At 62.2% G+C, this 22,667-nt stretch overlaps 2 protein-coding genes across 2 annotated transcripts in view; one reads left to right on the plus strand and one right to left on the minus strand.

Moving 5' to 3' along the window:
- Positions 1 to 3,441: 3,441 nt before the first annotated feature.
- Positions 3,442 to 11,330, plus strand: MPND (MPN domain containing). The gene is made up of 13 exons (XM_032883596.1): positions 3,442 to 3,473; positions 3,576 to 3,886; positions 4,612 to 4,848; positions 6,550 to 6,682; positions 7,101 to 7,185; positions 7,426 to 7,522; positions 7,791 to 7,863; positions 7,943 to 8,019; positions 8,802 to 8,970; positions 9,075 to 9,145; positions 9,525 to 9,614; positions 10,189 to 10,281; positions 11,138 to 11,330. The coding sequence occupies exons 1-13, from the start codon at positions 3,467 to 3,469 to the stop codon at positions 11,222 to 11,224; spliced, it is 1,530 nt and encodes a 509-aa protein (XP_032739487.1). The 5' UTR covers positions 3,442 to 3,466; the 3' UTR covers positions 11,225 to 11,330.
- Positions 11,331 to 12,837: 1,507 nt separating this feature from the next.
- Positions 12,838 to 22,667, minus strand: part of SH3GL1 (SH3 domain containing GRB2 like 1, endophilin A2) — a 29,224-nt gene continuing 19,394 nt past the window's right edge. The window contains exons 2-10 of the mRNA XM_032883597.1: positions 17,161 to 17,229; positions 16,870 to 16,942; positions 15,810 to 15,953; positions 15,244 to 15,377; positions 14,938 to 15,096; positions 14,562 to 14,665; positions 13,819 to 13,943; positions 13,623 to 13,679; positions 12,838 to 13,127 (exon numbers count right to left, since the gene is read on the minus strand). Coding sequence (XP_032739488.1) covers positions 12,931 to 13,127; positions 13,623 to 13,679; positions 13,819 to 13,943; positions 14,562 to 14,665; positions 14,938 to 15,096; positions 15,244 to 15,377; positions 15,810 to 15,953; positions 16,870 to 16,942; positions 17,161 to 17,229 — 1,062 coding nt within the window. The 3' untranslated portion in view covers positions 12,838 to 12,930. The remainder of the gene's footprint in view (positions 13,128 to 13,622; positions 13,680 to 13,818; positions 13,944 to 14,561; positions 14,666 to 14,937; positions 15,097 to 15,243; positions 15,378 to 15,809; positions 15,954 to 16,869; positions 16,943 to 17,160; positions 17,230 to 22,667) is intronic.

The following is a 22,667-nucleotide window of genomic DNA, read 5'->3' on the forward strand; positions in this document are numbered from 1 at the left end:
CCTACTTCTCCCCTCCCCTCTGGTAACCCTCAGTGTGTTCTCTGTGGTCAAGACTCTATTTCTGGGTTTGTCTCTCTCTCAATGTCTTCTGTGAATCAACTCTTCCCAAACTCCTGGTACTGTTACTATTTTGCCCCCTTCCCATAAGCCACCATAAGTACATAATAATGATGGAAAAGATTAGAATATGATGAGAATTACCAAAATGTGACAGACACGAAATGAGCTAATGGTGTCAGGAAAATGGTGCTGCTTGACGCAGGGTTGCTGCAAACCTTTAATTTATTAAAAAATCCAATTATCAGTGAAGTGCAATAAAGTGAAACACATTCACCTGAGGTGGTCCTGTATGCTTCTTGGCATTTTCCGTGAAGGCCATCACGTCATCTGCAAATGGGGCTAGTTGTGTTTTTTCCTTTCTGATTTGTATGCCTTTCATTTCCTTTTCTTGTCTTATTGCACTGGCTAGAATTTCCAAGACTGTGTTGGATATGAGTGCCCTGTTCCTTCTGTTATGGGGAAAACGTGTAGACTTTCACCACTAAGTAAAATGTTAACTGAAGATCTGCGGACATTCTGCAGCACGCGGAGGTGGTTTCTGTCTGCTCCTAGCTGAGTTTGTGTCATGCATGGGTGAGTTCCTAGGCGAGTTTGCATCATGCATGGGTGTTGAATTTTGTCAATTGTTCTTCCTGCATCAGTTGAAATGCTCTTCCAACCTTTCTTCCTTAGTTTGTGTGTTGGTTTTCTGTGACTGCTTTGGCAGATTATTGTAAACGTAGAAGCTTAAAATGACACAGATGTGTTACCCGCCAGCTCTGTACAAGTCCTACATGGATCTCAGAAAGCTGAAATCAAGGTGTTGGCAGGGCTGCATTCCTTTCCGGAGGCTCGGAAGATGAACCCATTTCCCTTTCAGCTTCTAGGAGCTTCTTGCATTCCTTGGTTCATAGTCCCCTTTCTCCATCTACAAATCCAGCAATGCAGGTACAATCCTTACAGTATCACTCTCAGTTTCTTCTATTGTCACTTCTCTCTTCTGCTTTTAGGAGAAGCATGTGATGACTTTGGGTTCACCCAGATAATCCAGGATAATTTCTTCAAAGTCAGTTGATCAGCAACTTAAATTCTATCTGGACCTTAAATCCCCTTTGCCATGTGATCTAACATATTCACAGGTCCTGGGGATTAGGATGTGAACATCTTTAGGGAACCATTACTCTACCTACCACAGCCTGTTAAATATGGTGGATAACATTGATTCTTTTTTTTTTTAATTAAGATTTTAGTTATTTATTTGACAGAGAGAGACACAGCAAGAGCAGGATCACAAGCAGGGGGAGTGGGAAAGGGAGAAGCAGGCTTCCCACCAAGCAGGGAGCCTGACAAGGGGCTTGATCCCAGGACTGTGGGATCATGATCTGAGCCAAAGGCAGGTGATTAACGACTAAGTCACCCAGGCGCCCCTCCTGATATAAATTTATTTTATTTTATTTATTTATTTGACACAGAGAGATCACAAGTAGGCAGAGAGGCAGGCAGAGAGAGAGGGGGAAGCAGGCTCCCCGCTGAGCAGAGAGCCCGATGCATGCAGGGCCTGATCCCAGGACCCTGAGACCATGACCTGAGCCGAAGGCAGAGGCCTTAACCCACTAAGCCACCCAGGCGCCCCTTGATATAAATTTTTAAGAGATTTTATTTATTTGAGACAGAGAGAGAGAGAGAGAGAGAGAAAGCTCAAGGGGTGGGGAGGGGCAGAGGGAGAGGGAGAAGCAGACTTCCCACTAAACATGGAGCCCAACTCAGGGCTCTATCCCAGGACTCTGGGATCATGACCTGAGCCCAAGGCAGATGTAAACTCAATTTCCTTCATCGTTAGAGGGCTGCCTGGACTTTACACACGTGGCAAAAAATAGCCTTTGGAATACATTCAAGAGCTGGTCATCTCTTCTGATGAACTGTTTTATAAAGCTGACTAACCATACCTGCCACGAAGAGGGGTCATAAATGGTTAGTGAGGTCACAGCCGTTTAATTTTGTTTATCAAAGGCAAGGGGGAGCCATAGAAGGATTTAGAGCAGGGGAGGGAGGAGGCCATGGTCGCCTTTAGTAAGATCTGTCTGGGGCCAGGGTAGACGCTGGATAATGCAGATGGAGAGGCCGGAGGTCTGGGGCAGGGTCTTGGGAACAGTCAAAGACAACGTGGGCAAGGTATGGGGTATGAACGGAGGTCGGAGTCTGGAGATGCTGGGGATGCCCCGCGGTGGCTGGGTCGGGGTGGGGGGCGCGGCGCGTGGGTAAACTACGGGAGGGGCGTGAGTTTATCCGGCTCTTTCTGGACGTCCATCCCGGATCTGCAACACCCTGAGGCAGGCGTTACCACTGTCCCCCGAGTAACACCGGCGAGGGGCCACGTGGCTGGGAAGCGCGGAGCAGGACCGGGAGCCATTCCGGTCGGACTCCAGACCGCCGTCCCGAACATCGGGCCCTCACCCCATGCCCTGTCCCCTTCTAGACCCGCGCGGGGCCCAGCCCACGCTGCCCGCAGGCTCGGGCCAGCCCCCATCCCCCACCCCCGGACTTCCAGCCCTGCCCGGGGTTGCGGACTCTCCGTTCTGGGAAGCGCTGCTGCTCCTCGGAGCAAAGGTCCCGGGATACCGACCGGGGACAAAGGACAGGGACGCACCCTCCCCACGGACGCGTATCCCGGCCCCGCCTACTAACACCCCGCGCAAGGGGGCGTGGGAAGTGGGTGGGCGCGCCGACCGCGGGCGCGTGTCCGACCCGGGTCCTGATTGGCTGGCGGAGGACCAACGTCTACCACTGAATGGATGCGTGAACCTCAGGAGCTCCTGCTGGTTGGCCGAGGGACGAGCTTGGCGGAAGCAGCAGCTTAACACTGATTGGCTGAGAGGGAATCCAGCGACTGCTGCCTATTGGTTAACGTTTAAGTGACCCTCCTATAATTGGCTGTTGGGCTCGGTCCGACCGTGGAATCAGTTCAGGGGTGGAAGTTAACCCTCTAGAGACTGAGGTCCGACCGGGACGCTTCAGAACCGTGGCGCGCGGCCCCTTCCCCGTTCTGCTTGCAGCCCCAGGGCAATCTGGCTCGTTCTCCCGGCCTCAGTTCCCCGACCGAGCTCTCCGGCCCCTCGTTTCCCGTCTCGTCCCCCTGAGCTGAACGGCCGGCAGCTCCAGGCCTCGTCCACGGGAGGCACTAGTTCCCCGAAAGCGGAAGTCCCGGAGCCTCAGTTTCCCCACTTGTAGGCTGCCACGCGCCTCCCACGGGAGGCAGCCTCGGGCCTCCGTCTTCCGAAAGGTCTGGGAGGCCTGAGTCCCCCGGCTCCCCGCCCGCCCCCAGGCTGGGGCTCCTCCCCTTCGGGGCGGAGCCGTGTCACGTGCCGGGAAGAAAGGGCCCGAGGCTCGCGGGGCGCGCGGGGCGCTCGGGGCGAGGGGCGGCGCGGCCATGGCAGGTACAGCGGGGCTGGGGGGGCTGGCGCGGGTCGGGAGGCACCCGGCGCGGGGGCTCGGCGGCCGGGGGCGCGCGGGCTCATGCAGCCGGTCGCTGCCCGCAGCTCCGGAGCCTCTGTCCCCGGCGGGCGGCGCCGGCGAGGAGGCGCCGGAGGAGGAGGAGGACGAGGCGGAGGCCGAGGACCCCGAGCGCCCGGCTGGTGCGGGCGGCGCGCGCAGCGGAGGCAGCAGCGGTGTGGGCGGCGGCGGCGGCGGCGGCTGCGGAGGAGGAGGAGGCGGCTGCGGGATTGGGGCCGGGGCGGGGGGCTGCGGCGGGCCGGGGGGCGCGCTCACTAGGCGCGCGGTCACGCTGAGGGTGCTCCTCAAAGATGCGCTGCTGGAGCCGGGCGCCGGGGTGCTGTCCATCTACTACCTGGTGAGCGCCCCTACCCCTATCCCATCTCGGCTGGGGCCGGAAGGGGAAACTGAGGCCCAGAGCTCCCTGACCGCCGGTCGAGCCCGGGTGTGGGGAGGGAAAGCCGAAACACGGAGCATGCAGACCCAGCCGGAGCCCCTCTGGGCTGGAGGACCTCGTTTCCCCAATACCCCGTTGCACAAAGGAGAAACTGAGCTCAGGAGAGGACACCGCCGCTTTCCTGGCTGTGGCACCTTGCGCAGCCTCTCCATATCCTAGTGTCCTCATATATAAAATGGGATTTTTTTTTCCCCCTTACGGAGTTGTATGAGGATTAAATGAATACAACGCCCAGCCGGGTGCCTCGTATCCCCGGAGTGCTTTTCGGATTTGCTGCTGCTGGTGTGGGTCTGTGTGTGGGAGCAGTTTATGAATGGAGCGCTTGCCGCGCCTGGCTGTGCGCTGCGTGTTGGGAACTCGGCAGACCCCGTCCCTGCCCTTTGGGGACTCGTGCTCCAGTGAGAAGGTGGAGACACAGAGCTGGACACTTTCAGTCCAGGCTGATGAGCACTGTGATAATGGACACACAGGTGCTGGGAGGTCCCTAAGCCAGAGGCTTCCCGGGAGGGACGCTGTAAGTGGAAGTGGGTGCCAAGCCCTGGGGAGCAGCAGGGGGTCAGGGAGGGCTTCCTGGAGGTGTCTTGGTGGGTCCAGCTCTCGGCCCAGCCAGGCCGCTGTTACTGCAGGGGAAGAAGTTCCTGGGAGACCTGCAGCCCGACGGGAGGATTGTGTGGCAGGAAACTGGGCAGGTGTTCAACTCTCCCAGTGCCTGGGCAACCCACTGCAAAAAGCTGGTGAACCCGGCCAAGAAGTCCGGGTGTGGCTGGGCTTCTGTCAAGTACAAGGGCCAGAAACTGGACAAGTACAAGGCAGCCTGGCTCCGGCGACACCAGCTCCACATTCCCACGGCTGCTGCCGATGAGGTGCGTTGCTCAGCCTCCTGGAGCAAGGATAAGGGTTCCCCAGAGTAAGGGCATTGGAGCTGGGGCCCCGTGGGATGAGTAGGAGTTCGTGAGAGCAAGGTGAAGAGAGTTTGCCAAGGGAATGACACAGCCAAGTCACGCTGGTTAGAAAGCAACACAGCACTTGGGGAGCCCTGATTAGCTGATGGAGCTGGAGGCTGACGTGTCTTAGGGAGCTGAGGGGACTGGGGACATTCGCAGGGACCAGATCTGGGAGAATTTCCAATGCTATGATAATAGATCTTTGTGTATTCACCAACTAGGTGGACCTAGCCAAGGACCTCTCTGGGTCCTAAATCTTTGTACGTAAAATAGAGATGATCACAGTACCCATATGTATCAGGTATGTATATCTAGCTGGCAGAGCTGAGATCCGTAGGGCCGCTGGCAGGCTGGAAACAGGCAGGGAGGACTTGGGCTTTTGCCCTGGGGTGGGTGGGAGCCCTGGAAGGCTAGGGGCAGAGGATGAACAGACCTGACTCAGGTGCCCACGGCGCCCTCTGGTGGCCGCTGTATGCAGTACAGCCAAGGGGGCGGGGCGAAGGTGGGAGCCGGGGACCAGTATGCAGGAGACTGAACTGGTCCAGATGGGGAGATGATGGGGTGGACCAGCCCAACAATGGATGGGGAAGAAGTGGGCGGGTTTTGGCTAATTTTGAAAGTGGGTCTCATGGGATTTGCTGCTGCATGAGATGTTGGTGTTAAGGGCAATTTTGCTCTGAGCAAGTGGATGGCTGGAGTTGCCATTGTCAGAGATAATGGGGATTGGGGAGGAGCAGGTGTGGGGGGACAGTCGGGTGCAGTGTGGCTGAGCTGAGCGTGAGATGCCTCAGAGCCCCCCGCAAAGAGACTGCCAGGATTAGCTGGACCCCCAAGTTAAGCTCAGGGGAGGGCCGGGCTGGAGACAGGACTGTGGGTGGGCATCATCTCGCCATAGACCGGTTGGGGGGACAGCGGGTGGTGGATGAGGCTGCCTGGGAGCGGAGCAGGTGGGGAGGGAAGAGGCCCGAGGACCCACCCTGGGCATCGGGGGAGGGGTGGGAGACTGAGGGGGCTGGAGAGGTGGGAGGGGAGCCGTGTCCCTGAAAAGCTCCCAAGAGAAGGAGGGTCAGTGAGACATCGTGGCGAGGGGGCGAGGACAGAGACTACGTGACTGTTGGATTTGGACACTGGGAAGTCACCCCAGCAGTGGCAGTTAAAGGGAGAGCAGGAGGAGGGATTACTGAGAGAATCTGATGAAGTAATCCCTGTAAGCCCTCGCTTGCCCAGTGAGTGGATTGACAAGAGGCATGCTAATGGCTTTCCAGGCATTATTTTACTTCACCTGGATGCTGCCCCTGTGCAGCTGGAGGTCATTGTGTGGTTTTACAGATGAGGAGGCTAGAGCTCAGGGAAGTCAGGGTGCTTGCGGGAGGCCACACAGCTTGTAAAAAGGAGAGGCAAAGTTTGCATCTTCTGCCAGGCTCTCAAATCGGAGTTGCTACCGAACCATAGGCCGCCTCTGCTCACTCTCTCCCTCTAGTGGACATCTAGGGCAATGGCAGGAACCTAAGGCTCAGGCCCACCTGCAGTCTGAGTGGACCTCTGGGTAGACGGCCGTGAGGAGGGTGGGCAGCACCCAGCTGAGGGTCCTGTGGCCGTCCCCCACCCCCACTCCCCCAGAGCCCGGCCAGTGAAGGGGAGGAGGAGGAGCTGTTGATGGAGGAAGAAGAGGAGGAGGTTCTGGGGGGCGTCTCGACGGAGGACAAGAGTCGGAGACCCCCTGCGAAGGGGCCCTTGGAGCCTCCCCACCCAGGTGAGAGGCTTAGGGGAGGGGAGGGGGTGGCACAGGAGACGGGCACAACTCAGGTAAGAGAGGTGGCCAAGGACGGATCTGGTCTTCTGCCTGACTTCCTAGCCCTGCTGCCTAATTTCCTTCCCCTGCTGCCTGATTTCCATGACCCCCTATAGGACTTCTTTGCCTCGTCGCCTGATTCCTTTGGCCCCTAGCCTGGTATTCTGAGGTCCTCACCTGGTTTCCTAAGCCCTTCATGGGGTATTTTAATCTCCTTTTCCCGATTTGTTAGCCTGCCGCCAATCTCTCCATTCTGCGGCCTGATTTTTCAAGTTGCCTCTGGAGGTTTTCCTTTCTTGGGCTGCCTGGGCTTGTGTTTTCCGGTTCTGGGCTGGAAGGGATCGATGCCGCCTTCTTTCTGTTACCCCACACTGTGCAGAGGCCGTGCCCCCGGGGAAGCGGGTGGAAAACAAGATCCGGGTGCCCGTGCGCTACTGTATGTTGGGCAGTCGCGACTCTGCCAGGTCAGATACCCCTGTGCCCGCCCCCTCATCCCCCGGTGTACTCGTGCTCTGCGGGAGTGGGGGGAGCACCCCAGGCAGACACAACCTGTGCCCCCGACCCCTCGGTGTTTACATGCTCTGCGAGAGTGGGGGGACCCCAAGCAGGTGGGCACAAGGCTTCCCATGGTCAGAGCTGACTCCGGAGGCCTGGGGAGCTGGCTCCTGAAGCTATGGGGCTGTGGGACCCTCTGGCTCCGACAGGAACCCCCACACCCTGGTGGAAGTCACATCCTTTGCTGCCATCAACAAGTTCCAGCCGTTCAATGTGGCCGTCTCCAGCAATGTGCTGTTCCTGCTGGTGCGTGCCCTGCTGCCCCCTTGTCCCCTGTGGGCCAAGGGCCAGGCCGGGGCAGGTGGCTGGGGCACCTGGGAGGGGTCCCTGGAATGTTAGCTCTGTGAGGGCAGGAAGTGCTTTGTCAGTGCTGAGAAACTGTAGGCACTCAAGGTCCCAACGAAGGAGGCGGGTGGGGTGGGCCCTGCGTATTGCCAGGGCTCTGGGCCCGAGGATAGACTTTGGGGTGGGGCCGCAGCCTGAGCCACTCTTCCAATGTCCGTCCCCTCCCCAGGACTTCCACAGCCACCTGACTCGCAGCGAGGTCGTGGGGTACCTGGGGGGCCGCTGGGACATCAACAGCCAGAGTGGGTATTCGGGGCCACGTGGGCAGGGGCTGCTTGGGGCCAGGGTTGATGTCTACACCTTTCCCCCACCTCTGCGCAGTGCTCTCGGTGCTGAGAGCCTTCCCCTGTCGGAGCCGCCTGGGGGACGCGGATATGGCCGCCGCCATGGAAGAGGAGGTGAGGGGACACCTGGCGTCAGGGTGCTCTGGGGAGGGCAAGGGTGGACACAGCTGTCCTGGCTACCGTGTCCTGGTGGCTAGCACAGTGTCCTAGTTCAACAAGTGTGCAAATGTGTGTGTGTGTGACCCCATGATCATCCTTTCCCTGGGCACAGGTGGCCAGCCCCCTTTCTCTCTGAACCCCCGTCTCCAGATGTGTATCAGGGGCCGTCCTGATAGTGCTTACACCGTGCAGCTTTGCACATGCCTGGCGCCGGGCCGAGCGCTCCGGCCCGCCTGCCCCCTGCTCCGGCAGGGGCTCTCGGGGGCATGCGAACAGGCGTGCACTTGGTGCGCGCGTCTCCCGGCGCCTGCCTTTCTTGGTCCTTAGGCTAGCGCTTGCCTCTACTTGCTTCAGGCCTCTGGGTACGCCTGTCCTGCTCCAGTGCACCTACGCCCACCTAGCTGCTTGTTTAACTATTTGGGCGCCTACTGGGTGCCGGGAGTTGTTCCCTGAACTAGGGATACTGCAGTGCCCCCAGTAAACTTTCGCCGTTGCCTGGTGACGGGTGCATTTTTTTTAATGGATTTGTTGACTGTGCCCCTTCCCTTGGCCTCACGGAGGGCGGTGGGGGCAGGGTCTGGCGTGGTCACCGCGGTGTCCCCAGGCCTGGTACACACCAGGCACATAGGTAGTGCTGGCCTCACGTGGGGGATGGAGCGCGGCAGGTGGGTGCACACACCGGCTGGTAGAGCCCCCTGCGCGCACCCCGCCCGCCCCAGCCTCGCCTGTGCCCCCAGATCTACCAGAGCCTGCTCCTGCGGGGCCTGTCCCTGGTGGGCTGGTACCACAGCCACCCGCACAGCCCTGCGCTGCCGTCGCTGCAGGACATAGACTCGCAGATGGACTACCAGCTGCGCCTGCAGGGCTCCAGCAACGGCTTCCAGCCCTGCCTCGCCCTGCTCTGCTGTAAGTGTGGCAGTCCCCCCGTGCGTGCCTGCGTGCGTGGCACCCTGGGCCGCCGACCCCACCCCACCCCCGGCCCAGCCCCCACTCTCACTCTCCTCCTGCAGCCCCTTACTACTCTGGCAATCCCGGCCCTGAGTCTAAGATCTCGCCGTTCTGGGTGATGCCGCCCCCTGAGGTAGGCGGGGCCGCTGGGGGAGGCGGGGCCAGCACTGCGGGGGCGGGGCCTTAGCGTCCCCCGTGAAATGAGAGCATAACCGTGGCACTATCTGAGATTCGGGCGGTGAGGGATGTTGGAGGTGTGGCCCCCATGGGGAGCGTGCTGCCCGCGTTACTGAGACGGCCCCCTTCCCGAACCTGTCCTGGGGTCAGAATGGGGTTTGGAGAGCTATTCCTGGCCTCTTGTGCTGGGGGCAGGGCCATGTGGCCCTGAACCTGGTCGCGGTGCAGAGCCGGGCCTGGGGTCTTGATTTGCCAATTGCTGGCCCAGGGCACATCCTTCATGGGATGCAGAGGGCTGGAGGTGGCTGAGGGTGACTGGTTTGTGTTCCTGCCAGCAAAGGCCCAGTGACTACGGCATCCCCATGGATGTAGAGATGGCCTACGTCCAGGACAACTTTCTGACTAATGACATCTTGCATGAGATGGTGAGCTCACTCCCAGGGGCGTGGGCGGGGCCCCAGAGAGGAGAGGGTGGGGCTTTAGGGCCCCAGCTGGCTGGTGGCGATAGTGCAGGACTCAGGGTGGCTGAATGCGGTGGAGAGGGACTGTCTTTCCAGTCCCAGGTTCTTGCCCCCCCCCACCCCGGCCTCCTTGCTGTTCTGGAACTTGCTGGAGGTGCTCCTGCCTCATGCCTCTGCAAGTGCCCCCGATTGTCCGTGAAGACAAGTGAGGGCCTTCCGGTGGTGCCAGGTGAATGTTTTTAGGGCCCATGTTCCAGCAGCCATTTTAAAAACAGCTAGTAGGTCACTGTGGTACTGACAATCGGCTGTTGCTTGGGAGGAGGCTATACAAGGGGGTGGGGGGTAGGAATTCAGAATCACAGGTGCCTCCCTCATTTCCCTCTGGAGGCGCTCCTCCGTGGTCTGTCTTGGGGCCCTGGGTGGCTCCGGTGTGCTGTATAGGACCAGGAGCCCCCCGAGGGGTGGCTCCCTGCTGTATCCCGAGCGCCTGGTGCGGGAGGGCGGGGCAAGGGGGTCTCACTGGCCCCCTGTCCTCTAGATGCTGCTGGTGGAGTTCTACAAGGGTGCCCCGGACCTCGTGAGGTTCCAGGAACCCTGGAGCCAGGAGCACACGTACCTGGACAAGCTGAAGGTAAGACTCATGCCCCCAGCCTCCTGCGAGCCCCTTGAGGAAGACAGTTCCTGGAGGGCCTCCAAGGATCTATCCATGGGCAGCCTGAGACACGGGGTGTCCTAAGTTGTTCTGGACACGAAAGCTGATGAAAAGGAGTCTGGTTTGGCCACAGGTGGGTGGTGATGGGGACAGGGACCCCTGCTGGAGGCAGATGACGGCATAAAGGCCTGGGGAGCACAGGCTGGAGAGAAGTACACAGGGCATCTCGCAGCCTGGGCGCCCACAGGAAACACAGAGGGGGCAGCGGTCCGAGCCAGAGCCGCAGCCGCCAGAGAGTGGCTGGTGCCCTGAAGGGTTTCTCCAGCTCTCTGGCCCTACAGTCATTGAGGGAGACTCCTAAGGGCTTAGTGGCCTTGGGGAGGGGGCAGGGTGTGTGTGTGTGTCTGACTTCCGGTACAGAAGTCCTTCTCAGACGGCATTTTTAACTCCACCGGGTAGAGAAACACAGTTTTGCATGCTTGCTTGTTTTGTTCAAACTTAAGAGTGACCAGAGCTTTGAGCTGCCACTGGGCCCCCTCCACACTGTCACTGGGCTGGTGGGGTGGGGGGGGGGCGGCTCCCCACGCAGCAGGTGTGAGATCCTGACAGGGAGGCAGCTGGGGAGAAAGCAGGATGTGGAATGTGCAGAAAGGACCCCCTTCCTCAGCCCAAACCCAGAACACGCACAAGTGGGCCGCCTCCTTTAAAAATAAAACCTCGTTCTTAGGACACTACTGTGTACCTCTGTTAGTAGAGCTCCTCTGCTGGGATGGGGGGCGGGGGGACGCCAGGACCATGGGGCCCAGCCCTGAGGTGCCAGCCCTGCTCGTTTCAGATGTCCCTGGCCAGCAGGACACCCAAGGACCAGGGCCTGTGCCATGTACTGGAGCAGGTCTACAGCCTTCTTAAACAAGGGAGCTGAGGCACCGCCTCCGAGGTCGTCCTCCGAACCCCCAGTGGTTCCGGCTGAGGGGGAATGGGTCAGGGGGCTTTGTTGTGGTGCAGCAATAAAGGGGAGAAGCAAAGAGCCTGGGCGTGTGTCTCACCTGGGGGGGCACCCCCTCCCCGCACTGGTCACCAGGCACGTGGGTGGCTGTCAGGGTGGTATGGCCCCTTGGTCGGTGCAGGAGGGGACACTTGTCGCGCAGCTGTGGTGGGGGGCATCCGAGGCCAGTGCTGGCAGCTGGGCAGAGGCCAGCTGTCCCTCCCCAGCTCCTGGGGAGGTCCCCAGGAGGTCCTGACAGAGGTCCCCTCAGGGGAGCTATGAGGGTCTAGAGGAGCTGGAGGAAGACCCACCCTGCACCTCAACCAAGCAAGAGGCTCTAGAAAGAGACATTTAATACTTTTTTTAAAAAAAAATCCGGATTACATTTTGATCTGCCCTCGACTGTGACCGAGGCTATGCTGGTCATCTTTGCCAGGAGGTCAGTGCCTCCCCCCACGAATGGCAACTGGGGGGGGGGGGGCTCAAGGAGGAGCAGAGCCTGGTGTCCCCAGGGCTTTGCTGAGTCATCAGAGGAGGGGAATGTGATCCAGTCCCAAAGTCCCCAAGTTGAGCTGATTTTTGGACTAGGCAAGAGAGGAAGTGGCTGCGGGGCTGGGCTCTGCTGCTCAGGGCAGCTGCCTGCCTGGGTCTGTAGGGAGATGGCTGGGGCCACTGTCAGCAGCAGGGACAGTGGCCGGCTGAGGAGGGGGGAGGTGCCTGGACCCTCTTGAGGTCAGTCCCAGCAGCCAGGGGTCTGGGAACATTCATCAAAGCCTCTGTGTTTGACCTTCAGCAGAGCAGAGGCTGGAGACTTTTGTGGTCCCGTTTGTGGTGCACACGTATGTGGTGTGTGCACAGCTGGTGGTGGCAGCTCGTGCCAGAGAAAAACGTCTGTGTGCTTGTCTGGGGCACCCTGCACGTGGGAACTGAGGAGAGGGTGCAGGACGGGGCGGGGGTGCGGGGGGCGGAGGGCGCCGCTGTGCAGAGCTGAGCGCCCTGCAGGAGGGAGGCGCCAGCAGCTCCGAGGCTGCTGAGGAAAGGGCCAGTCTTTAGGGGAACCCTGAGGACCCCAGGATTGTGTGTCCCCAGGGAGGTGGCACCATGGGTGTGCCGGGGCCTGGGGAACCCTGGGGTTGGGGCTGGGAAGGAGTGCTGTGGGGTCATTTAAAAGCTGGCTGGTGAGCCTGGGCTAGGGGTCCTGCTCAGAACAGCCAGTGGCGCGGATGTTCTGCTCACCCTGTTAAGGGCAGGTCTCCTGGGGAGTGGGGGACAGCCCAGAATAAAGGACGAAGCAGGGACAGGACCGGGCATGTGCGCACACACACGTGTGCGTGAGTGAGTGAGGGGGCCCACCTGGAGTTGCCCGTTCCTGGAGGGGCGGGAGGAAGTTAGTGTTTCTCAGAGCACCTTAGTGTCCGCCCCCTCGGGGCACAGGGCTGGGGAGAGGCAGTCCAGGAGCAGCGGGCATGGGGAGGGAAAATACTGCCCGGCCCCGAGACTGCTGCGTGGAGAGGGGCTGTGGACGAGCGCGAGCGTCAGCGGACCCTGCCACCGCCTGCCCCGTCCCAGCCCCCGTGGCGCCGGCGCCCAGCCCTGGCTGCAGAGGCAGGTGGGACGCAGGCCGTGGGGACGGGCCGACGCATTCACTGCGGCAGGGGCACCAGCACCTCCACGTAGCTGAGGGGGAAGAAGCCCGACTGGCCGTGGAGCATGCCCTCGTACCAGTTCTCGTCAATCTGGTTGGTCAGCGTGATGACGTCACCCTCATGGAAGCCCAGCTCCCCGGCGTTCTCAGGCTCGAAGTCGTACAGCGCTTTGCAGCTTGGCTGGTCCAGGGGGGCTGGGGGCAGAGGCTCGGCTCAGACCCCGGGCCCCCTCCCGCCCTGCCCCAGCCTGGTTGCGTCCCCGGAAGGACAGCTGCCGCTGCTCCTGATGTCCCCCGGCCTTGTCAGAAAGGAGGGACGAAGGCCAAGAGGGATGGAAATGGGCTCCATCCATGGGCACCAAAACACTCCTGGGAGGAGCTGGGGATGCCCAGGGGCATCAGGGGGACAGAATGACCAGAAACCCTCAGGCGGCCCGTCAGAGAGCCTAGAAGCTGTTGGCCACCCTCGGTGCTATGGATGGGGAACCCAGAGATGCCGTGCTGTGCCGGGCAGGCCCCAGGACCTGACTCCTTCCCTGCCCAAGACGGGCCAAGAGGATTTGATCCCAGGGGCGTCCGCTTCCACCAGAGAAGGGGAGGAGAAGGGTCCTTCTGAACAGACCAGAAAGCAGCGTGTCACACTGCGGCGGGGAGCTTGTGAGGGCAGGGTCCGTGCCCGCAGGGACTCACGCATGCTCCTGCTGGGGGTCCGGATGGGCTTGTCCGACGACCGGAAAGATGACGAAGCTGCTTGCAGACAAAGCAGAAAGGGGGGCTGAGAACCTTGGGCTGGGCCCCTTCCCCGGGGTGGGGGGCAGGGGCGGCAGTTGGCTCCGCGCTTTGGACGGAGCAGCAGGCTCTGTGTGGCCCCCTCCCCACTGCTTACGTGTGATCTTGGGGGCCGTGGCACAGGGGAAGCCCCCGTTGGACTGCTCAGGCTCCCCAAGGTCGAAGGGCTCCCGAGGCTTGGGCTTGTATTCCCGCTTGGGACGAGAGGAGGCGTCCCGCATCCTGCAGGCAGGGAGGGACAGCTGTGAGCAGCCAGCAGGGGCCGAGTCCTGTGCATGCCAAGGGGAAGAGACACCCCCATCCCCACCGCTGATGCTGCTGCCCAGGATTTGGGGTGGGAGGAGGAGCCCTGAGACCGGCCTGGACGCGGAGGCCCAATGGGTCTAACCAAAGGGCCTCCCAGTTGGTCAGTTCCCCTAGCTCAGACCCTGCTCGGAGGCTGCCAACTGGCCAGGTCCTGCCAAATTCTGCAGCCCTGGAGCGTGCCCACCCCACCTGGGGGCACGGCCCTCGGAGGGGAGCGCCATCCGCCCCTGCCCTGGGTAACCCGCCCCTCAGGCCCAGAGCTCTGAAAGGTCTCCCCCTTCTGGCCTCCCCGCCTCAGGTCGCTCCAACCCTCCCCTGTGAGGTGCTCTTGCTCCCCCTGGAGCCCCCGCCCGACGCATGCGGCCTTCATCTCTTGATGAAGAGAAGCCGGCCCCTGCTCCGACACGGACCCCAAGCCGGGCTGGGCCATCGGGGATGCTGGCGTGGAGGGCCAGCCGGGGGCCCGCGGGAGCGGTTCTGGGCTTCCAGGGCGCGGCCAAGGCCAGACGGGCCGCGGGGAGGGCCAGGGCTCACCGCCGCCTGAGCTTGTCGGCCAGCTCGTCCAGGATCTGCACTGCCTGCCGGTGGTAGTCCAGCTGGGCGTCCACCAACGCGGAGAGCTGGCTCACCTGCTCGATCTGTGAGGAGCAGCCCGCTGAGGGGCCGGCTCCCGTGACCCCCGCCCGCGAGGCTGCCGCTCTCAGGGGGTCTTGCCAGAATGCTCCCGGACTGGGGCCCGCCCCCTCTGCCCGGCCCCGCGCTGCCGCTGGAGGAGGCCTTCAAGCTTCACAGGGCCGGGGGAGGCCCCTCGGGGCCCGCGGCGGCCCCTCCGGGCTGCGGGTAAGCCAAGCGTGACTCCGCCCTCGGGCCCCACTTTGGGGCAGTCTCCCCCCGGGGGGCCCAGACGCACATCGGTCTCCAGGAGGTTGTGCATGCTGGTCTCGGCCACCTCCTTGGACTCCTCGAACTTCTCCAGGGCCTGGCGCAGCTCCTCGTCGGGGATCCTGCCCTGTCGTTTCTTCTTGTAGTCGAAGTCCAGGCGGCGGCCCTCCAGCTTCTTCAGGTGGTGCTGGGGGCGGGGGGAGCATCGGGCTGTGAGGAACGTGCTGGGGCTCCAGGAAGCCGGGCACTCAGGGAGGCGCAGACACGCAAGGGCAGGGCTGTGAGGCACCTGCGCCGGGTGGGGGTGGGCACGCGGGGGGCGGCGGGGCAGCACCTGGATCTCCTTCAGGTCTTTGTCACACAGGTTCTGCAGCGGGTCGATGAAGTTCTGCTTGACCTCGATGTCCAGAGAGTCCTTCACCTCCGCCAGGCGCTTCATGGACTCCCCCGCATCCAGCAGGGCGTCCCCTGGCGGCGGAGTAGGGGAGAAGCGGTCCTAGGAGGCCAGGGCCTGGGGTCCAAGATACCCCCAACTGCGAACCTGCCCTCACCCCCCAGGGCCCAGACGCCAGAATTCAGAACCAGACGAGGGTCCCTGAAGTCTGAATCTGAGCCCAGCAGCCAGGAGGAGCCGGCGATGGCCGGGGTCAAACCCCCCACGCCCCCACGTGTGGCTCCCCCGACGTTAGCTGTGGCTCAAGGGCAGGCTTTCCGGCGGCAGCACTTCCGCTCCTTGCTCATCCCCACAGAGGAAAGAAGGGTGTTCTGGGAGCTTCCGTCGCCCTCGTCCAGGGAATTAACAGGCCCCGTACAGGACTCCAGAGCACGGCAGGGAAGGGGCACCCCACCCTCCAGCGCCAGGCGCTCTGGCCCTGCAGCCTGGCCTTCCGGAGGCCTCACCGAAGTTGGACTCGCCGCCCAGCTCCTTCCCGTGGCGGAGCATGCACTCGCCCAGCAGGCCCTCCGACTGCGGGTAGCCGGGGCTCTTCACCTGCCCGCGGATCTTGGACACCGTGTTGAGCATCGTCAGCTTGGCCCGTGAAGCTGGAAGAGAACGGGCTGGGGAGGCCTGCGGCCGGTCTCTCTCCAGAACAGGCCTGCACTCTGCCAGCGCTGCGGGCTGCCTGTCCCCAACACCCTTATAGAGCGCTGCCCTGGCCCAAGGAAGCTCAGTTCCTGGGTCTGCCGATGGCCAGGCTCCGAGGAGAATCTCCTGCGCGGACCTCCCACCTCTGCCCACCCTGGCCACAGAGGAGCACTGGCGGCGAGCAGGTGACCGGCTCCCCTGGGCCCCTCGGGGCCTCTGCATCCTGGAGCGCAGCTCCAATCCCAGAAGCTCCCCTCCCTGGCCTGGGGACTAGCACCCCAGAGAAGTGAGCAGGCAGGCATAGGTGTGTACAGGTGCCTGGCGCAGGGGAGAAGCTGTGCGCTAGCCTCGCCGGCTCAGCTCTGTCCCTGGCGCGGGGACTCAAGCAGACCCGGCTGGAGCTGCTGCACGTCCCACAGCCGTCACCTCCTACGGCGGGAACTCGGATCTGGACTGTCCTCAGGGAAAGGTCCCCGTCTCTCTCTCAGACTAGAGACTCCCACCTCACGCTCCAAAGCTGGGCCTGCAGCTAGGGCCTGGCAAATGGTGGGCAGCCAGTTCAAACTGGTGCAAAGAGTTGGTCAGGGGGGAGAGATGCCCTTCCCGGCGGGGACTGCTGTAGGGGTGACTAGGACTGCTGTAGGGGTGACTTCGGACTAGGGCTGCCACACAGAACATGAGCTGCCTGATGGAGACGAAAGGAAACATGGGACTCTAAGGGCAACCTCTGCACCCCTGGGTCCAGCCCCCCATGAAACCCGCCTGCCTGCTCCCGGGCACTTCAGTTCTCTGAGCCCACACGTTCCTCCTTCGGCCCCGGAGACCGGTGGTTCCTGGCTGACACGGACCCCTCCAGCCGGCTGGCACCCCTACCTGGGTTGGGCTGCAAGTACTCGATGGTTCTGGCCAGCACTTCCGTCACGGCCTTGCTGGTGACATCCACCTTCTGTCGAGAGAAGCGGAGTGTGGGCTTTCACAACCACTGGGACGCCGGAGGCCAGACCGGGAGTCCCTGGACAGCCCCTGCCTCTGCCCCGCCCCCTGCCTCCCAGGGCCAGAGGCCCATCCATCCGGGACCCCCGTCGCAGCCCCGCTGCGGTGTGGCTGTGGCCTGGGAGGGTGACAGTGCTGGGTGTCAGCGGGCCGCACCAGCTCTCCTGGTACCTTCTCCATTTCTTTGAAGTCTTCATCAAGCTTGGTCCCTTCAGCCCCTCCGACCTTCTCGCTGACCAGCTGGGAGACAGAAGGAGGGAAACCAGTGTGAGCCTCAGATGAGGAGAAGGCCCGACTATGCTTTCCAGCCACGTCCGCTGCCAGGGCAGCTGCTGAAGGGGTGCGCCCTCCAGGGTGGCTTCCCAGGGGTGTGGCTGACGGCAAGGTGGGTGGCGGGGGGAGGGGGGAGTAGGGGTGGCGCCTCCTGCTGGAAGCCTTCCCTGGTCACGCCTACCCCTCGAGGCCCCACCATCCCCGCAGACGCGCGTGGGGCCGACCACAGCTGAGTGACGTTCTCTCTCAGGGCTCAGATGCCCACACCCGGACAGTGATGCCATGGCTCGGCTCCAGGTGTTGGGATGAGGTTCACCAGAACAGCTCTGCTTGGGGTCACACAGCTCCCTTTCCCGCACTGAATTCCTGCCTCTTTGGGAAGGAATCCTGGAACCCAGGGGCCAGCACTTCCCCAAAACACATTCTCCCCGGGCACCTCTGGGAAGTGAGCAGGTCTGCAGTGGGGAGGCGGTCCTGCAGCTGAACGGACGTGCGGACGACGCAGGCCATCGCTCTGTGCCCCCCGCCCCTGGATCCGGAGCAGACAGGGTCTGTGCGCCAGTGGGTCGGGGTTTCTACTTGGCTGACCCTGGGAGTCAGGAGGGGCCTGCAGCGCAGGCGAGCGGTGAGGCTGCTGCAGCGCGGGGACAGGAAGGAAGCAGGGCTGGTGCAGGGTCTGCCTTGTGACTGTCGCCACCTGCAGTGGCTCAGGCCATGCGCCATCCTCTAGGGGACCCGGCAGGATGGGCAGGGGCTGCCCTCCAGGCTCCTGCTGGTCACTCCAAAAGGAAAGACCCTGGTCTCTCCCTGGGCCATCATGGGGCGTTCCACTTTATTTCGTGGGACAGTTTCACTTCTTTTGATGACGGTAAAACAGGACGTTCTCAAATTCAGTGGTTGCCAGAGAGGGAAATGAATTCACGGCCTGACGCGAGACGGGACTCTTCTGGTGAACTGGGAGGGAGTCGAAGCGTAAGCGCTCAAAACCACACCTTCCGGGGCCCCAGGACGACGGCCTGCTCGGTGCAGGAGGACACGGCGCAGGGCAGACAGGGAAGGTGGCGCAGGCAGGAGCCACAGCCCGCCCCGAACCGGACGGGCACGCGCAGACCCTGCAGGCTGGGGAGGGGGCAGGCACGAGGGGCGCCTCCCCATCTCCCCAGAGCCCTCAGCTCGGCAGGCAGCACGTGTGGGGCTGGATTTCCCAGGCTGTCCCTGCACCTGGGCACACAGGAGGCCACGCGGGGTCCCTAGTAGTCTCCCTTCACCCCGCCTGGGAGCTCCGGGCTCAAGGCCCTCACAGAACAGACGACCATTCCCCACGTCCTTTCTCTTCAAAGCTCATAGCCTTGGACCAGCACAAATGAATGAAAGGATGACAAGAGGCCAAGAGGAAAAAGGGAAAACCAAAGAAGTCATGTGCCAACTGTAGCAACGGAGGGCCGGAGCTCTCAGTGGGGGCCGCGCCAGGGTGCAGACCGTGCCCGGCCGAGAGGGGCCCGAGCGGCCCGTGGGAAGAGCTGCAGGTGTTGGTAACAAGCGCGCACCCTTGGGCGGGAGGAGCAGGTGTTTCTAGGGACCGGAGCCTCCTGTCACCGAGCAGCCAGTGGTGGAGGCTCGGCGGCTGGGATGCTGCCTGAGTGGAGGGGGGTGGGAGGGTCCCAAAGGGCCCTGCCCACGGGAAGGCCATGATCCCGACATCCCGCTCCTGCTCAGGAGGAACGCACACACATTTTCAGATCCAATGAGAGAAGCAGACGCCCCCCCTCCCCCGGAAATAACCTGTCGCCCCACAGAACGTGCACCGCACCCAAAGCTCCCTTCCCACATGCCCTCGGTCGGACTCCCTACGGCCCGATCCTGCTCCCTCACGGGGCAGGAAGAAACAGGAGTAGTGCCTGGTGGGGCCCGCTCTTCCTCTCCACACCTGAGACCGGCCAGGGGCGCCCACAGGCTTCCAGCGCGGAAGGTCCCCCGCTGGCCGAGCCCTGCATGGCCACGGCAGCCCCGCCCCGAGCACAGGCAGAGAGGGTGGTGAGCAGCGCCCACTCTCCTGCAGGGCCACCGCAGCAGTGTGTGGAAACCGCAGCATCCCGGGCCCCACCAACTTCATCGGAGCCTGAATCCCCAGCTCCAACCCCATAGAGGCCACCGCTGAGAAAGCCAGGCCGGCGCCTCCCTGGAGCCAACATGAAGCCCAGCTTGGGCCAGGACCTTCTCCAGAACCCCGCCCCAGTACAGGAGCCAGTCTGTGCCCCCAGCGGCCCCCACGGGGTGAGACCCAGGGCTGCGAAGAGGCTGCCCGGCAGTGGGACCTGGCAGCGGCCTCCGAGGGGAGCTCCCCACGGCCCAGCGGACGCGCCCCCGCCCCTTCTGAGACCAGCTCGAGCTCCTCGCCCCCTGGACTGGCGCTGCCCGCACGGTGGGCCTCAGGGTAGTGCTCAGTGACTGTCCACAAAGGGCTAGAGCAGGGGGTCTCTCCTGGGGGCCGGTCACCTGTGTCTATGAGCAGTGGAGCCTCGTCCGCTGACAGCACCCCCTGTGAACGAGGCACCTGGGAGACGAGCGAGCCTGGAATGGCACCGGATCTTCACCCCAGCACACCTACATGACTTCCAGGCACAAGGGTTGGCCTGTGGGCATCAGTAATAGACTGTCTGGGGGAGGGGCTGTTCTTTCGGAGACCCGTGTCATCATTCCTCTGGAGAGAAGCAGGGAATCTGACCATTGGGACAGAAAGAGAACACGCAGCGGAAGGACCCACGATAGGAGCGCAAGCCAGCGGGGCAGCCGCTCCTGCCTCAGGACACAGAAGGGCAGGAGAAGCTGCTTTCGGGGGCGGGGGAGGGGATCATGGGGAGCTGGTCACCGGCAGGCATGTCCACAGTGGCCACTTGGTGGTAGCTGGGGAAGCAGTGTGAATCCTGTGGGGAGGGAGGAAGCCAACAGTGGCCTCCAGCTGAATCGTCTCCGCAGGAAAACTGGATCGACACGCGCGACACGGAAAATGAAGGGGTCCGTCTGCAGGCTCGGTGACCCGGGCAGACCTGCTTTGATCATGTAAGGGTTTAAGAGAAAACAAGGCAGGGAGAAGAAGGAGAAGGGAAAGGAGGAGGAGGGGGAGGAGGAAGCTGGCACGAGGTGCTGGGAGGAGGGGAGATGTGCAGGGCTGCCACGTGTGTCCCTACTCATGCCCTGCGCCTCGTGTCTGTGGGCCACTTGCGGCGCTCCAGGACCACATCCCAGGGTAACACCAGAGGTCACCTGACCTCTCCTGGCCCAGACTTCCCCTCCTGCGTCCATGTAGCTAACTTTTCCCTGCCCATCTGTGGGTGCCAGGATGACCTTTGCCATGCCAGGCACAGAGGGGGGGAAGCTGATTGTCAGCACAGAACAGGTGACTAAGACCAGGGCCCCGGGGCAAAGGGGGCCTCAAGGGTCGGGGCCCAGCCACTCCGGCTGTGGCCCTACCCGAGCCATCTGAGGATCTGGGCCGGTGAACAGGCCTCCCGGCTCTCAGGCGTGAGCACAGCTGCTCCCGTTAGCGATGGCTGTCAGGATGGGGTCGACCGGCGAACGCCCGGTTAACGGTCGACCAGCGAACGACCACGTTACGTGATGCCCAGTGTCTGAAGCAGGGCAGGTACAGAAGGAGCACGAGAGTCTGACTTGGCCTTGGGGATCACCGCTCTGGCCGGGGAGATGAGAAAGTCTGACGAAACAGCAATGTGTGCAGAGAACACGTGAGAGTCACAAAGGAGGAGTAAATACGCCCACAGGGGAGCGGGCTGTGGCTGCGAGCTGGACCTGAAGGGCAGGGCCTCAACTGGCAGGGCCAGGCCAGGTGGGTAGAGAGTTCTGGGCTCTGGGTGAGAGGCAGGTTTGGGGCACAAGGGCTACAGTTCCTGGCCGACTGCGTGCCAGGCAGTGTGCAGTACAGGCAAGAGGGTGGGGGGACCAGCCGGCCCATTTCACAGATGAAGAAACTGAAGAGTAAGAGACCGTGGAACTGTAAGCGGAGGACACGGGTGCTGTGCCCAGACCTGTCGGACTTGCCCGTCTACCTGCACTGTATCCTGTGCCGGGGGAGGGCGGCAGTAGGATACGGGGGAAGCCTGAGGCCCACGTGGGTCAGAATGAGGGAGGCCCCAGGAGGCAACGGGGATGATCCCGGGCACAGCTGAGACATTCCTGAGCCAGGGTGACGGCACAGGGATGGGAGGGGAGGGGATGGAGCCCGAGGACAGACACACTCCCTCCAGATCCCTTCCAACTCCACCCGCCTTCCCTGCCGCCTCCTAACATCTGGAAGGCTCGGAGCCAAAAGCTGCAGAGCAAACCCCTCTCGTTTCCATCACGGTCTTCGGTCTCATGACACCCCCTCACCCAGCTCTCCCTCCTGGCCCTGTGCCCCCGGGCCCCCATCTGAGGGGGCGCTGGCACAGACACCAGCTGCTGTGCTCTTTGGCTAACAGGCTCCCTTTCTGGAAAGGCAGGGTGAGGCGAGCATGCTTCTGGGGAGGTGGTGTGTGGGGTGCACTGACTACCCCAAGCCGCTGCCTCTTTTTTTTTTTTTTTAAAGATTTTATTTATTTATTTGACAGAGAGAGAGAGATCATAAGTAGGCAGAGAGGCAGGCAGAGAGAGGAGGAAGCAGGCTCACTGCTGAGCAGAGAGCCCAATGCGGGGCTCCATCCCAGGACCCTGAGATCATGACCTGAGCCGAAGGCAGAGGCTTAACCCACTGAGCCACCCAGGTGCCCCAAGCTGCTGCCCAGCGGCCCCTGGTGTCACTGGGACACTTGGGGAAACTGCCAAAGCCTGGGCCCTCGTGAGCTGCGGGAGGCTGAGCTGCTTGCCGAGCAGGGCGGAGCTCCCCCGTGGCTCTGAGAGCAAAGGCCACGAGACGTGGGGCTGGGCCCCGGCTCTGGGGTGACGAGGGGGTGCCAAGGAAGTGGAGTCTATGGGGACACTAGCTGTGCCTGCACAAACCTTCCTCCTCCTCCTGGGAGGAGCCGGAGGACGTGACGGAGACATGTGAGCAAGACTGAGAGCGCCTGCCCCAAGCGCGACACGTCTGTCACAGGTCCTCCGTAAATATCTGGGAGGTGACTGAGAGAAGAGGTCGCCACCCCCACGGAAGGCAGGGTTGGGACAAGTCAGAACTCCCCGAGGCATGCCGGGAGTCTGAAACTGCCCCGGATTTGCCGGCACCTTCACACCTCAGGGCGCACACTTGCTCTCCTCCCGGCCATCCAGACTGTGTTTTCCAAAAAGCAGCTTGGTGGAAGGGCGTGGTGGCAATGATGAGCCAGGAATAGTCTTGTGAGGTTAGATGCCATAGGAAAACCGCCAGCTGGGTGCCATGGCCACCAGCTCAGGCCCCGGCGGGCCAACCCGCACCC

This window comes from Lontra canadensis, unplaced genomic scaffold (assembly GCF_010015895.1).
Source record: "Lontra canadensis isolate GAN:19392208 unplaced genomic scaffold, GSC_riverotter_1.0 scaffold88, whole genome shotgun sequence".
Lineage (NCBI taxonomy): Eukaryota > Metazoa > Chordata > Mammalia > Carnivora > Mustelidae > Lontra > Lontra canadensis.

What these genes read in the sequence shown, in the direction of transcription:
- MPND (XM_032883596.1), top strand. An exon ending in GGCAGTCGCGACTCTGCCAG is followed by an intron (nt 7,186 to 7,425) that starts GTCAGATACCCC and finishes TGGCTCCGACAG; the next exon opens with GAACCCCCACACCCTGGTGG. An exon ending in CGTACCTGGACAAGCTGAAG is followed by an intron (nt 10,282 to 11,137) that starts GTAAGACTCATG and finishes TGCTCGTTTCAG; the next exon opens with ATGTCCCTGGCCAGCAGGAC.